Source organism: Delphinus delphis, chromosome 12 (genome assembly GCF_949987515.2).
Source record: "Delphinus delphis chromosome 12, mDelDel1.2, whole genome shotgun sequence".
In the NCBI taxonomy this organism is placed as follows: domain Eukaryota; kingdom Metazoa; phylum Chordata; class Mammalia; order Artiodactyla; family Delphinidae; genus Delphinus; species Delphinus delphis.
In genome coordinates this window covers 14,928,444-14,940,833 of record NC_082694.2, presented here as the reverse complement: position 1 = coordinate 14,940,833, position 12,390 = coordinate 14,928,444, and the positions used below count along the sequence as shown (strand labels likewise).

At 50.3% G+C, this 12,390-nt stretch overlaps 1 protein-coding gene across 2 annotated transcripts in view; it reads right to left on the bottom strand.

The window, feature by feature from the left end:
* REEP1 (receptor accessory protein 1) overlaps nt 1–12,056 on the bottom strand; it is a 110,701-nt gene extending 98,645 nt beyond the window's left edge. For both annotated transcript variants that reach the window (XM_060027407.1, XM_060027406.1), the window contains exon 1: nt 11,942–12,056. In XM_060027407.1, the coding sequence (XP_059883390.1) occupies nt 11,942–11,973 (32 nt within the window). In that variant the 5' untranslated portion in view covers nt 11,974–12,056. The remainder of the gene's footprint in view (nt 1–11,941) is intronic.
* Nucleotides 12,057–12,390: the final 334 nt, after the last annotated feature.

Sequence of the window (12,390 nt, the reverse complement as noted above, 5' to 3'; positions counted from 1 at the left end):
GAAGGTCTTAGGGTTGGAAGCCAGGGGCTCATTGCCTCACTTTAGCACCAATTACTAGAAAACTCTTCCTTCTATCATGACAGGAGTTTGTCTTCTAATCGCCCACGAGTCCTAGTCCAAGCCTCTAACCACATAAAACAAACCTCTTTCTTCCACATCAAAATACTTTCAGAAATTGGAGACTTGGCCTCAAGTCCTAGCCTAGCCGATCATGTTACTGACCTTGATGAATGACCTAAAACTAAACCCTCATGCCCCATCTTCCTTGTCTGTCAACAAGAGCCTGAAATCACTAAGAGCCCCTCTAGCTCCAAGAAGCGGGGTGGAAAACATCACCCCCTTAGTGTTCAATCCCTCATCATTTCAAACTATCCATTGGGTTTTAAATTTTAATACTTTATTTTTTACTTTTAGAATTGCTTCTTTTCCCGTGGGCCCATTCCTCTCCCTGCTCCAGCCCGACACCTGCTATTTTCTTGTATGTTCTTTACTTTTTCATTTTAGAAAGATTTATTCTAAGGTCTCCAAGTATTAATAGTTACTTTATATAAATAATCTACAATTAATATAGGTATGCTATTTACCTATTTGTTTATTTATTTCTGGAGGGCTAATCCTGCCTTGTAGTGTTTGTTAACTCCTGCTTAGGAGCAGGGTTCGTAATTTTGGAGTATGAATTCATGTGCTTTGGGGCTAATTCTGTATGATGTGTATTGAGAGCTCTTAGAGAGACTGGATTAATTTCTGTCAGATGTCCCAGGAGTAACGCTGGCCCAAGACCAATGTTTATGTTAATCTCTCAGCTAAGGGTACGCAGACCGTGCAGAATGTGTTAAACCCCAAATCCAGATGAGGACAGGTCCAAAAATGGTTTCAAATTCCCAAGGGAGATTTTCCCTCCACCAAGAACCCTGGGCAAGACAGACAAGCTTCACTGTCATCTCTCAGGGCTTGGGGGTCTATGCTTTTACTAAGGGTTATGCTGCAGAATCGCCCTTCAAGTCTGAACTTTATGCCAACGTTCAGCTCTGACTTAATACCCCACAGACTCAAGGCCCCTCTTTTCTCTATTGAGATATTAAAACCAAGTTAGGCCAGTCCTCCAGTGTGGTATATTAAAGATGGCTGCAAACTATTTGCTACCCCACTCATGGGGAGGTAGTCTAATCCCCCTCTCTTCAAATCTAGGATGGCCTTAAGTGAATTGTTTGGCCAATAGAATGCAGCAGAAGTATCATCCTGGGACTTCTGAGACCAGCTCGTAAAAAGTCTTGCAATTTCTATCGATGCTTCTTGGACACCCATTCTTGCAGTTCTGAGCTACCATGTAAGCAACTTGACTTTCCTGAGGCCTCCATGCTGGAGAAATCACACAGAAAGACCAAATGAAGAGGCCTTAAAACACACAAAAAGAGACAGCCAGGGCTTCCCTGGTGGCGCAGTGGTTAAGAATCCGCCTGCTAATGCAGGGGACACAGGTTCAAGCTCTGGTCCGGGAAGATCCCACATGCCGCGGAGCAACTAAGCCCATGCGCCACAACTACTGAACCTGCACTCTAGAGCCTGTGAGCCACAACTACTGAGCCCACATGCCACAACTACTGAAGCCCACGCGTCTAGAGCCCATGCTCCACAACAAGAGAAGCCACCACAATGAGAAGCCCACGCACTGCAACAAAGAGTAGCCCCCACTCACCGCAACTAGAGAAAGCCCGCGTGCAGCAACGAAGACCCAACACAGCCAAAAATAAATAAATAAAAATAAATAATTTCTTTTTTTAAAAAGAAAGAGACAGGGCTTCCCTGGTGGCGCAGTGGTTGAGAGTCCGCCTGCCGATGCAGGGGACACGGGTTCGTGCCCCAGTCCGGGAGGATCCCACATGCCGCAGGAGCGGCTGGGCCCGTGAGCCATGGCCGCTGAGCCTGCACGTCCGGAGCCTGTGCTCCACAATGGGAGAGGCCACAACAGTGAGAGGCCCGAGTACCGCAAAAAAAAAAAAAAAAAGAAAGAGACAGCCAGTCTGCCACTGCCATTTGCATCATCCCAGTTGAGACCCAGACATCATGGAGCAGAAATGAGTTTTGTGTTTGGTGTCCTGTCCAACTTCCTGACCACAGAGCCAGGAGAGATGATAACAAAACGTCTGTTGTTTTAAGCTAAATCTCAGGGTAGTCTGTCGTGCAGCTGCTACAGTACTGGTTTACAGCCTTGCAAAATGATTCCCTCTCTGTTTTGTCTCCTGGCAAATTTACTTACTTAAAAGCTCTGCTATACTTTTAGGGGATCGCTGTTGTATTTCATGCAAGATTTTTAGAAAAATGTTCAATTCAGTTTTAGTAGGGAGGGGTTTCAGACTATATAGTTTTCCATACTGCCAGAAATAGAAATCAAATCTTTCAATTTACAGATGAGAAAATTGAGGCTTAGAGAGGTTAGGTTACTTGCCATGGTCACAAATCAAGGTTCTACAAACCTAGGTTTAAGAAAGGATCTTCTAACCCCAGAGGGAATACAAAGTCATCATTCGTATACATTTTAAACATGTTCTATGAGCTTAGAACTGCTGGGAAAAATGGCTGTGAACAAGATAAAAGTCTCAAACGTCATGGAGAACAAATCCTAGTGGAGAGACAGACCAGAAACAAGCAAGCAAAAGAATTAGAAGCATAGTTTCAGGGAGGGACAAAAGCACAGAGGTGTGGGTGGGGTGTATCTTGGAGAAGGTGGTCAAAAGAGGCCTCTCCTGATTAGGTGACATGTAAGCAGAGACCTAAGTGGAAAGAGGGAAAGGGCCATGCATGATCCAGGGCAGTGTGTTCAGGGCAGAGGAGACAGCAAGTGCAAAGGCCCCTGGGTGGGACAAGCTTGTCGCCTTCTAGGAACAGTGAGCATGATGGGACTGAGCGAGTGAGGGGGGAACAGTACAAGGTGAGGTCAGGGCAGTGGGCAGGGGCCAGGCCTTGCTGAGTCTTGCCGACAATGGTAAGGAGTCTGAATTTTATTCTTAGTGTGACGGGAGTTTTTTTTTTTGTTGTTGTTGTTGTTTGTGTGGTATGCGGGCCTCTCACTATTGTGGCCTCTCTCGTTGCGGAGCACAGGCTCCAGATGCGCAGGCTCAGCGGCCATGGCTCACGGGCACAGCCGCTCCGCGGCATGTGGGATCTTCCCAGACCGGGGCACGAATCCGTGTCCCCTGCATCGGCAGGTGGACTCTCAACCACTGAGCCACCAGGGAAGCCCTTTTAGACAGTTTTTAAACAGCTAAGACCTACTTTATGGGTTTTTAAAAAAATTTTTTTCCTTTATTATATTTAATTAATTTATTTATTGAAATATAGTTGATTTACAATGTTGTGTTACTTTCTGGTGTACAGCAAAGTGATTCAGTTATACAAATATATATATTTATTCTTTTTCATATTCTTTTCCACTATGGTTTATTATAGGATATTGAATATAGTTCCCCTGTGCTATACAGTAGGTCCTTATTGTTTATCTATTTTATATTTAGTAGTTGTATGTTAGCCCCAAACTCCTAACTTATCCGTCCCTCACCCCCTTTCCCCTTTGGTAACCATAAGTTTGTTTTCTATGTAAGACCTATCTCACATTTTTTTTTTTTTTTTTGGACGCGCCATGCAGCTTGCAGGATCTTAGTTCCCCGACCTGGGACTGAACCCGCGCCCACAGCAGTGAAAGCGTGGAGTCCTAACCACTGGACCACCCGGGAATTCCCCTATCTTACATTTTAAACAACGTCGACATTGGAGAGGTGGGAGTAGAAGCAGGGAAAGCAATTAGGAGAGTTTTGAAATGGTCCAGGAGAGCAATAATTTGGGGTTGGAACAGGGCGGTGGCAGTGGAGGTGGGAGTTGGTTGGGCAGGGAGGGTTTGAAGGTAGGGCTGAGAGGACTCACGGACACGCCCGGATTCCGCAGCACACAGTGTCTGGCATGAAGCATTTACAGAGCCCACTGGGTCCTGTGACTTCCTCAGGAGGGACATCTAGGGACCAGTGGTTCTTGGCCTCATGTGCTCATGAGAAAAAGTCCTTTCATGTTCCTGTAAACCCACCGTGAGTCCCCAGCGTGAGTCGACTGTGTTTCTCCAGCTTCTTTCTCACGGTGGGTTGTAACCCACCCTCTTGAATAGCACGAGCCGCTCATCGCAATATCCTGTCTGACGGGCATTGTCTTGGCGGTTTAAACCCCAGTTGCAGCAAAACTAAATTTTACATAGATCACGGTTCGGCAGCCCACTTGTGAAAGGTTCGTAGTTGGGCGCTGGGTTGGTGGAATCCAGTTAGGCTATTCAGAACTCATACAAATCAGGGTTGGGACCTCTCGGAATCAGAGGGATGAACCACAGTCCAGCACAAATGGATGACTTGGGATTGAATTCCCATTTACAGCCAATAGTGGGAATATTAGGCAAATCCATTTCTGTTCATTTCGCAGGGGAGATGATGACACCCTGAATCCTGACTCAGTGCTTCTCAAGTTTCATGGGGGTCTTGTCAAAATGCAGATTCCCCGGGCCTTGGGTGGGGCCCCGGATTCTGCATTCCTAACTAGCTCCCGGTGATGCTGATGTGGTTGGTGCACAGACCACTCTTTGAATAGAGAGGTCCTGACTCATTCGTGAGCCAACATATACTCATTGGGCACTTACTACCCATGAAGAGCGGAGAGGGAGACTAAGAAACAGATGTGGGAGGTAAAGGCACAAACCACCACGTCACAAGGTACAAAGTGACAATGCCACACCGGGGCCCCAGGAACAGAAATCTTTCTTCAGTTAGGGGCCCCAAGGGAGGTTTCCTGGAGGAAGGTAGATGGAGGCCAACATGGAGAGTGTAATGACAATAGTAGGGCACCTTCAAGGTCTTTACCCATGGAATAGCATGTCCTCTGCAATTGCTGATTTCTCCTCAAAATTAAGACTTCCTTTTAAAACTCAAAAACAAGATAATGAAAAGAGGTGAAAAGGAGAGTGAGAGATTTTTCTAACATGAAGAGGTAAAGGAGTGTGTTAGGACTGTCCCAGTTGCAAGAAGAAAAAAAAAAAACACCATCTTACACCAACTTCAACAAAAAAGGACATTTATAGGTTTGCAAAGCTGGTTAGGATTCATTCATTCAACATATACGGTGGTCACTGGGGCTGTTCACAGACGTTTAGTCAGACTGTAATTCTCCACCCACTTGAATTCAGGCTTGGTTATATGATTGTCTTGGGCTGATGATATGTGAGCAGAAGTGACACGTGTCACTCCCGGTTAGAGGTCCTTAAGCGCTGGTGCATGACTCTCCATCTTTCTTTCCCTACTCCAGTGAATCCTGGCGCCTTGTGCTGCAATGATAGCGCCCTAAGACAAAGAGGCCTCAGTCAGCCTGAGCCTCTGGTGATGACAGTAAGCAGGTTGCCTCTGCCAACCCACAGCGCACAGGCAGCGTAAAGCAAGAGACCAACCTGTGCTGTGTCCAGCCACCGGGATTTGAGAGCTGTTACCGCAGCATAGCCCAGTCCATCCTCACCACTACAATAAATGCTTAATTAACACAAGCACTATTCAAGGCCTTCATTCTAGGATATGGGACAGATCAAGGCCTTAAACGAGGAGCTGCAGGAACCGGGGCCTGAGTCACCAGAATCAAGCCAGCTCCCGGCTCTCTGTTTACCTCTGCTTTGTCATACTTCGCCCCTTTGGCCACCATGCCTTCTCCATGTGCCAGGCAGCCACCAGTGGCCCCACCTTCACATCTTTCCAGCTCTGGGTCCCATAGGCAAGGCTCTCCTCTCCCAGCTTCAAACCAAGTCACCCTGGGGAAGGATCTAGGGGTTCCATTTGGGCCACAGACCCACCTCTGGACCAATCTCTGTGCCCAAGGAAATGTGTCGCTAGGCCTGAGTCCCTGCCCACCTCCATGGTTGAGTGGAGGGTGATAGGATGGGGTATGTGACCAGAGGGGAATGAGAAATGCATTTGGAAGCCCAGAGTACCATCCACAGATCCGTAAAGGAGGTGGAAAGGATGTGAGTGCACAGGTACATGAGAGCAGCCAAGGTAGAATGTAACTGAGCTGCGATGGGTGAAGGGCAAAGGAAAAAGGGAAAATGTGGCATATGTGTGGTCACCCTAAGAGGAAAGGAGCAGACTGGAGAGCCACTGGCTGGACAGCTCCCTGTGCTGGCGTCAAGGAGGTACGTATGGCCTAGAACTGCCAGGTGACTGACAAAGCCTGGTGGGGGCAGGGTGTCAGGAGGGGATGTGAACTCAGTTAAAGGATGCTCCTCCTGTCTACTAATTTAGGGAAGCTTCTTAAAACTCTGACAGTGGGACAGACCTTCTGTGATCAGGAACAGGCCGAGTTTGGGAGAGCAAATACTTTAAACTTTTAATTTTTTTTTTTGGCCACACCATGCGGTATGTGGGATCTTAGTTCCCCGACCAGGGATTGAACCAGCGCCCCCTGCAGCGGAAGCACGGAGTCTTAAACACTGGACCACCAAATAAGTCCTGGGGGAGCAAATACTGAGCCAACATGTGTGCCCCCGTTACCATCATCCCTGCACGAATAATTCAGGGGTCTCCTTCCCCACTGAGCCCAACTCAGCTTCACACCCCATCTCAAGACAGGTCCCAGGCAGCCTCCCATCAATTAAAAGAGATAAAACCTACTAGCCATCCTGGTCTAGGTGCACATGCCATGCTTGAGGGCCTGTAATACCAGATTAACTGTCAAGATTCCTTCAGACACCCCTACTGTGTGCCAGATCCTTGGTCCTTTATATTTACTTTTTCTCTAAAATCAAAGGAAAGGCCCTGGGTGTGACTAAAACAACCCAGAGGGAAAACAGTGTGCTTCTATGTGAAGATGGATGAGATCTGAGAGTTCAGAACAAACCCGTATATATGTAACTATCCATCTTCCAATCCGTCAGGGCCTTCCCAAGGCCCTGAAGTGAGAGGAAAATATTCTCTTGGCCCAAATGCAAACCCCCTCCTGTTGGTTCTCGGAAAAATTCCCCCAGACACCAAGAATCCTGGTAACCGGTTGGGCATGTGCACAGCTCATTGTTGGCAATAAAACTGCAAAGGTAACATATACCCTGACTACCGCACGGCCAAGTCTACCCCATCCCCAAGCCTCTTGAAATCCCTTGGAAAATACACACACACACACACACACACACACACACACATACACACACACACACACATGACACACATACACAACACAAAATGGCAGCCTCACTAGGTGGCTACTGAGGGTCTGACCCGCCTTCTCTCATTCTTCCCAGGGCTCTTCCGCCCCCCCCCCACCCCCCCGACAATACACACTACAAAGAGGATAGCTCGCTTTAGAAGGAAGGGGAAAACTGAGCCATTAATAACCAGGTGAGACCCTCACTTGTCAGCTACCCTTGAAACAAGACACAGCAGGACGAAGTGCACAAAAGCTACTTCCCAGCAGGCAGCCAGGATTAATAAACAAAGACCAGGGCAGAAGAACAGCAGCGAAATCTAGGTTGATGTTTTTCACTTCCTTGAGGATACCGCCCCTGTTTATAAATAAAAACAGTGCATGTAGGCCGGCTGGGGGACTTGAGGGAAAGGAAGGGGCCCAGAGGAGCACTGGCTCTTGGAATTATTAAGACCTCCAAGATGATGCTGGCCAATAATGTTGTATCATAGACCGGGAGCAGGGCCCCAGCGTAGGTGCAAGTTGCCCTCAGGATTCTGCAGGCGGGTCAGACCAGCACTTGGACTAGAACCTAACATCTTTCCTCTCACAATTCAACTGAAACAGTCACCCAGCTCCTACCCTGTACCACACCCAGTGCCAGGAAAGAAATCATCAACTAACCTGAACCCTCCATTAACAGGATCATTTTTCTGCATTCCCCTTTTGAAAGCAGGCCCCAAAGAAAGGTAAGTTTATGTTTAAGAGTGTATGTTTTTTTCTTTTTTTTCCATTTGTGTTGCAACCGTTGAGGAACATCTTGAGGACAGCCCACATTCCTTCCAGGCTTCTCTACATGTCCATCCCCGACCCAGGGCACAGAGACTTCATGCTCGAGACAGTCCTAGGACTTAGCTAGATCTTCAGCTATCAACTCAAGACTGTTTTAAACATCAGACTCTACCTTCCAAAAACTAACATTTTTTAAAGATGTGCAATGTGGGAAAATGACATTTTCCGGCATAGCTATTGGTTACTTATGAATTAGGACTCTCTTTTTCCCCATGCAGTGAGTTGGAGTTTGGGTCTACTAACCCAGTAAGTGGTGGGGAGCTCTGGATCCATTTAGCCAACATCCTGGGCCTCAGCCAAAATTCTGTCCAGAGACAATGAGGCAAAACCTGCTCCTTGGAATAAATGCTTCAAGATAGTGCATTCTCCCAAGAAGACACAGAGCGACCTCTGTATGCCCGCTCCAATGCACAGTTTGAAATGCTTCCACACCTAGGCCTTGAGTTGTTTGGAAAGAAAACAAAGTATTTTAAAGGAGGCGAGCAGACCAGTCCTAAACGAGCTCCCATGTTCCATGCAGATATCAACCAGGTTTCAACAAGGCCAGCCTTGCCACTGCACTAATATTTCTTCCTTAATTCTTCCCAAGCTAAGCCAAGGGAGTTAGGAGGAAGACAGCTGGCAAGAGAGCAGCGTCTCAAATTGGTTCCCATCCCAACAGCTTTGCCCAGTGGGCACAAGCCTGTCCCGATGCCCACTAACCTCTGTCCCCAGGGGATGACAATGACCAGCTCCCCTGCTTATCCTAAGGTCTCTGATCTCACTCAACACAACCAACTGAGTGCACTTGAAGTGCCAGGTGCTTCAAAAAAGAGCCTTGGGAGGGGGCGAGAGGTGGGAGGGGGCAAAAAACGACCACCATTGCCCTAAAAACGCTCACAGTCCATGGCAACACAGTCACCATCACAGCTGGCTGTCCCCAGACACCACCAGCTTGTCTTGACGCCTCTGGCTGGAAGGAAGACGCTCCCCCCACATCCTCAGAGCACAGTGACAGGTCTTCCTTAAATGTTCTTTGATGGGACAGAGGCTTACGAAACCATGAAAAGATTGCTTATAGGAAAAGGGACCTGTGGACAAAATCATAGGATGCCATACTAGAGGACTCAAAAGCTTGAAAGAGATCAGTTTAGGTCAAGGACAGGCAGAGGTGGAAAGGGCACTGACCCCCAAATCCAGAGCCTGTGTTCTTCACCAGCTCACCTCGTGTCCTTGGGCAAAGCACACTCCTCTGCAGTTTTACAGATGAGGGGAGGACTGGCTCAGTGGTTTTTATTAGCAGTAAAACCCATGTAGTTTCCAAATTATATTTTATATAGAACCCCAGTATATAAAACAAAGAAAAGGAATCAGGGCTGGGAACCCAGAGCCCGCCCACTCAGGCTGAGTGGCCTTCAGGGAAGCCAGTTGGAAAACTGCAGGAATAATGTCTGAAAGCCCCTTCCAGAGCTCTTACAACCTCTCTCGGAGGATGGGAGGGAACACTCATTGACTGAATGTCCTCTGTGGTACTTGGCAATTTAGAAATCACGTATCATCGAAATCTTTGCAACAGTAAAGTGAGATTAACTAGGGCTTGCGAACTAGGATCTCCTGTGATCTGAGCTGTGAACTGGGATCTGTTGGCAAGAGGCAGAACTGGGATTTGAATCAAGGGTTTTCTGACTCCAAACATGGCATTTCTACTCTTTGCTAAGAGGTTTGTGGAAATTTGGGCTGAGTCGATAATTCCCTTGCATGGTAAATATAAACATATGTGCATATATGCCTAGGGAAACACAGCTTGACGAATATACTTCTCAAATTTTTCATCAGCTATCTCTGTAAGGGAATAGTGCAGATGATTTTCCATCTATGGACCTACATTTTCTAATTTTCCTATAGTGAACAGGTATGATTTACGCAAAACAGGTGCTGCTTATTAAAATGGTTTTAACAACTCACAACTGACACATCCATGTTGGGTTTCTATACAGAATTAGGGGCTGAAGGGATAGGTCCTATCTCTGACCTTTTGGAGTTGATAGTGGGAATAACAACCCCAAATCTCACAAATTCTCCCTTGGAGCACAGGGTCCTAGGCTGACCTGAGGGGCAGTTCTCACGGTCATTTAAATTCTCTGAAATGCAATTCTTCACTTCTGGGGAGTGTGGTTGTTTTAGAAAGTAACTACTAGTCCCTGAGACCCCACCCAAACATATGTTTCTCCCCTTCACCCCTCTTAGTTGTCTAGTATACAGGGGGTGGGTGCTAATAAAATTAAAGACGGTCACATGGACCCCAGACCAGAAACCCTGGCTGCTCAGTGTTCCAGCCCCAGCCCAGGAGGACCTATAGGGAGTGAGTCCTCCAGCCTGGCCAACTCAACTCTCTGGCCCACCCTGAGGCACCCCCACCCCCACCCCCACCCCCCAGAAGCCACCTGCAAATCTGACAATCAGGGCACTACTTCAGGAGAAAAAAAATACCACCCGGAAGGCAAGACAGGCCTTGATCAGGCATGAGGCGGGGCCAGCCGTGCCAGCCACTTCCCTGGGTTATTCATGCCACCTCTGCCCGCAGGAATCTTCCAAACATTTAACATGCTTCCTCTAGGTACAGCACAAATCCCCAGCAGGTGGCAACAGCTGTGGAGAGGCCAGCAAGGAATGAATGACTTGGGGGCCGAGAGGGACATACACTGGCCTTGGGAAGAAAGCTCATAATGGTGGCCAGGAGACAATGCTGAGAATGGCTTCAGAAGGCTACCCTGACCGGCTTCTTTGAAAATCAGGCAAGAAGGGTAGGAGATGGGAGGTGTTCCCAAACGTGGGGAGTGATGGCGCACAATCAACCAGAGTCGGGAGCCCCTCTTCCTCAGACAAAGAAAAAGCCGGAATGGTACCACCGGCTCCCACACCCCAGAACAATTTCACCCCGGCTCCCCAAGCAGGTGGCAAATCTGTCCTGACTCAGGCAAGGATGGTTAGGAAAGGAGGGGGACTGGAATAGATGGCCATGTCTACCTCCAAAGGAGAACAAATCCACGAGGGAAGGAGCTCTTCAAAGGTCCACTCGGCTCTGGGGCTTGACAGAGCAAAACGCCCCCGCGCCCACCCGCAATGGCTTCACACAAGGCCTCACCCCAGATGACTCTGCGCTCTCCCGCAAGGCCTGGCAGGTGTCATCGCCACCGTCAGTGTGGCCGTCTGTCACTTGGAAATTTCCCGTGAATTCCCGGAGATGCCCGTCTCTATCTCTCCTTCAAACGCCCCGCCCAAGGAATCAGACAAGGGGACGCGGGGCGGCTACCCCAAGATTCGGGTCTGTCCTCCTCCGTCCTACTTGCCTAGGCCGCTGTCCATTTGAGAACCCTAAAAAGGAGGAGTATTTTTCAACCCCCTTAGGAGCCCTGCCTCCAGCTCTCCGCCCTTCTCCGCGCCGATCCCTCCAGGCAGCGCCCCAGGCTCTTCTGGGCTCTGTCATTTTCACCTGACAAAAGCGTGGCGGCGGGGCGCGGCAACGGGCGACCCCAGGCCAACATTTCTTCCCAAGGAGAGGGACACGTGTCCCCGCGGCGCACTCACTCGGGGCCTCGGCCAAGCCCACCAAGCGGGGGAACAAAGCGGCCGGGCGCGGCTCGACGCGGACCCCAGCGAAGCCCCGTGCGCCCCCAGCCCTCGCGGCCCCGCCCGCCGGGCCCCCGCGCCCGGGCCGGGCCCCGCAGGGCAGCAGCCGCGTTCTGTGCCGCCCGCTCGCCCGCGACCTCGGCACCTACTGTACCTGCTAAATTTAGCGGCCGCCGGGTATTAATAGCCGGAACGACCGGGGCGGGCGCTGCAGGGGCACGCGCAGCCCGGGGGCCGGGGGCCGGAGAAGGAGGGGAAGGAAGGAAGGGACGCGGGGAAGAAGGCCACTTACACCACCAGCCTGGAGATGATCCACGCCACCATGGCGGGGGGCGGGCGGGCGCGGCCCGGCGGCGCGGCGCGTCTCGGATGCTGGCGGCTGCGGCGCTCCGGGCACGTCTGTCCGCGCACGGCCGCCGCCGCCAGACTGAACGCGCCCGCCGCCCTGCCCGGCGCTGGCGCGTCGGCGCAGCCGCGGCACGTTCCGGCGGCGGCGGCTGCCCCAGCCCCCCGGGGCACGGCGGGCCGGCGGCGATTGGGCGGCGAGCCGTTCGGGCACCAGCGGGGCCCGCCCCGCCCCGCTTGCCCCGGGCCCCAGGCTGAATTCGGGAGGTTCCTCTGCGCGCCCCGGTGCCCCCGCCGCTCACAGGGGACCCTGAGGTGGTCCAGTCGGCAAGGCAGAGACCCGGGGGCCGCCCCACCATCTGTGCTCCAGTGGGGAAACTGAGGCCTGGATCTTGG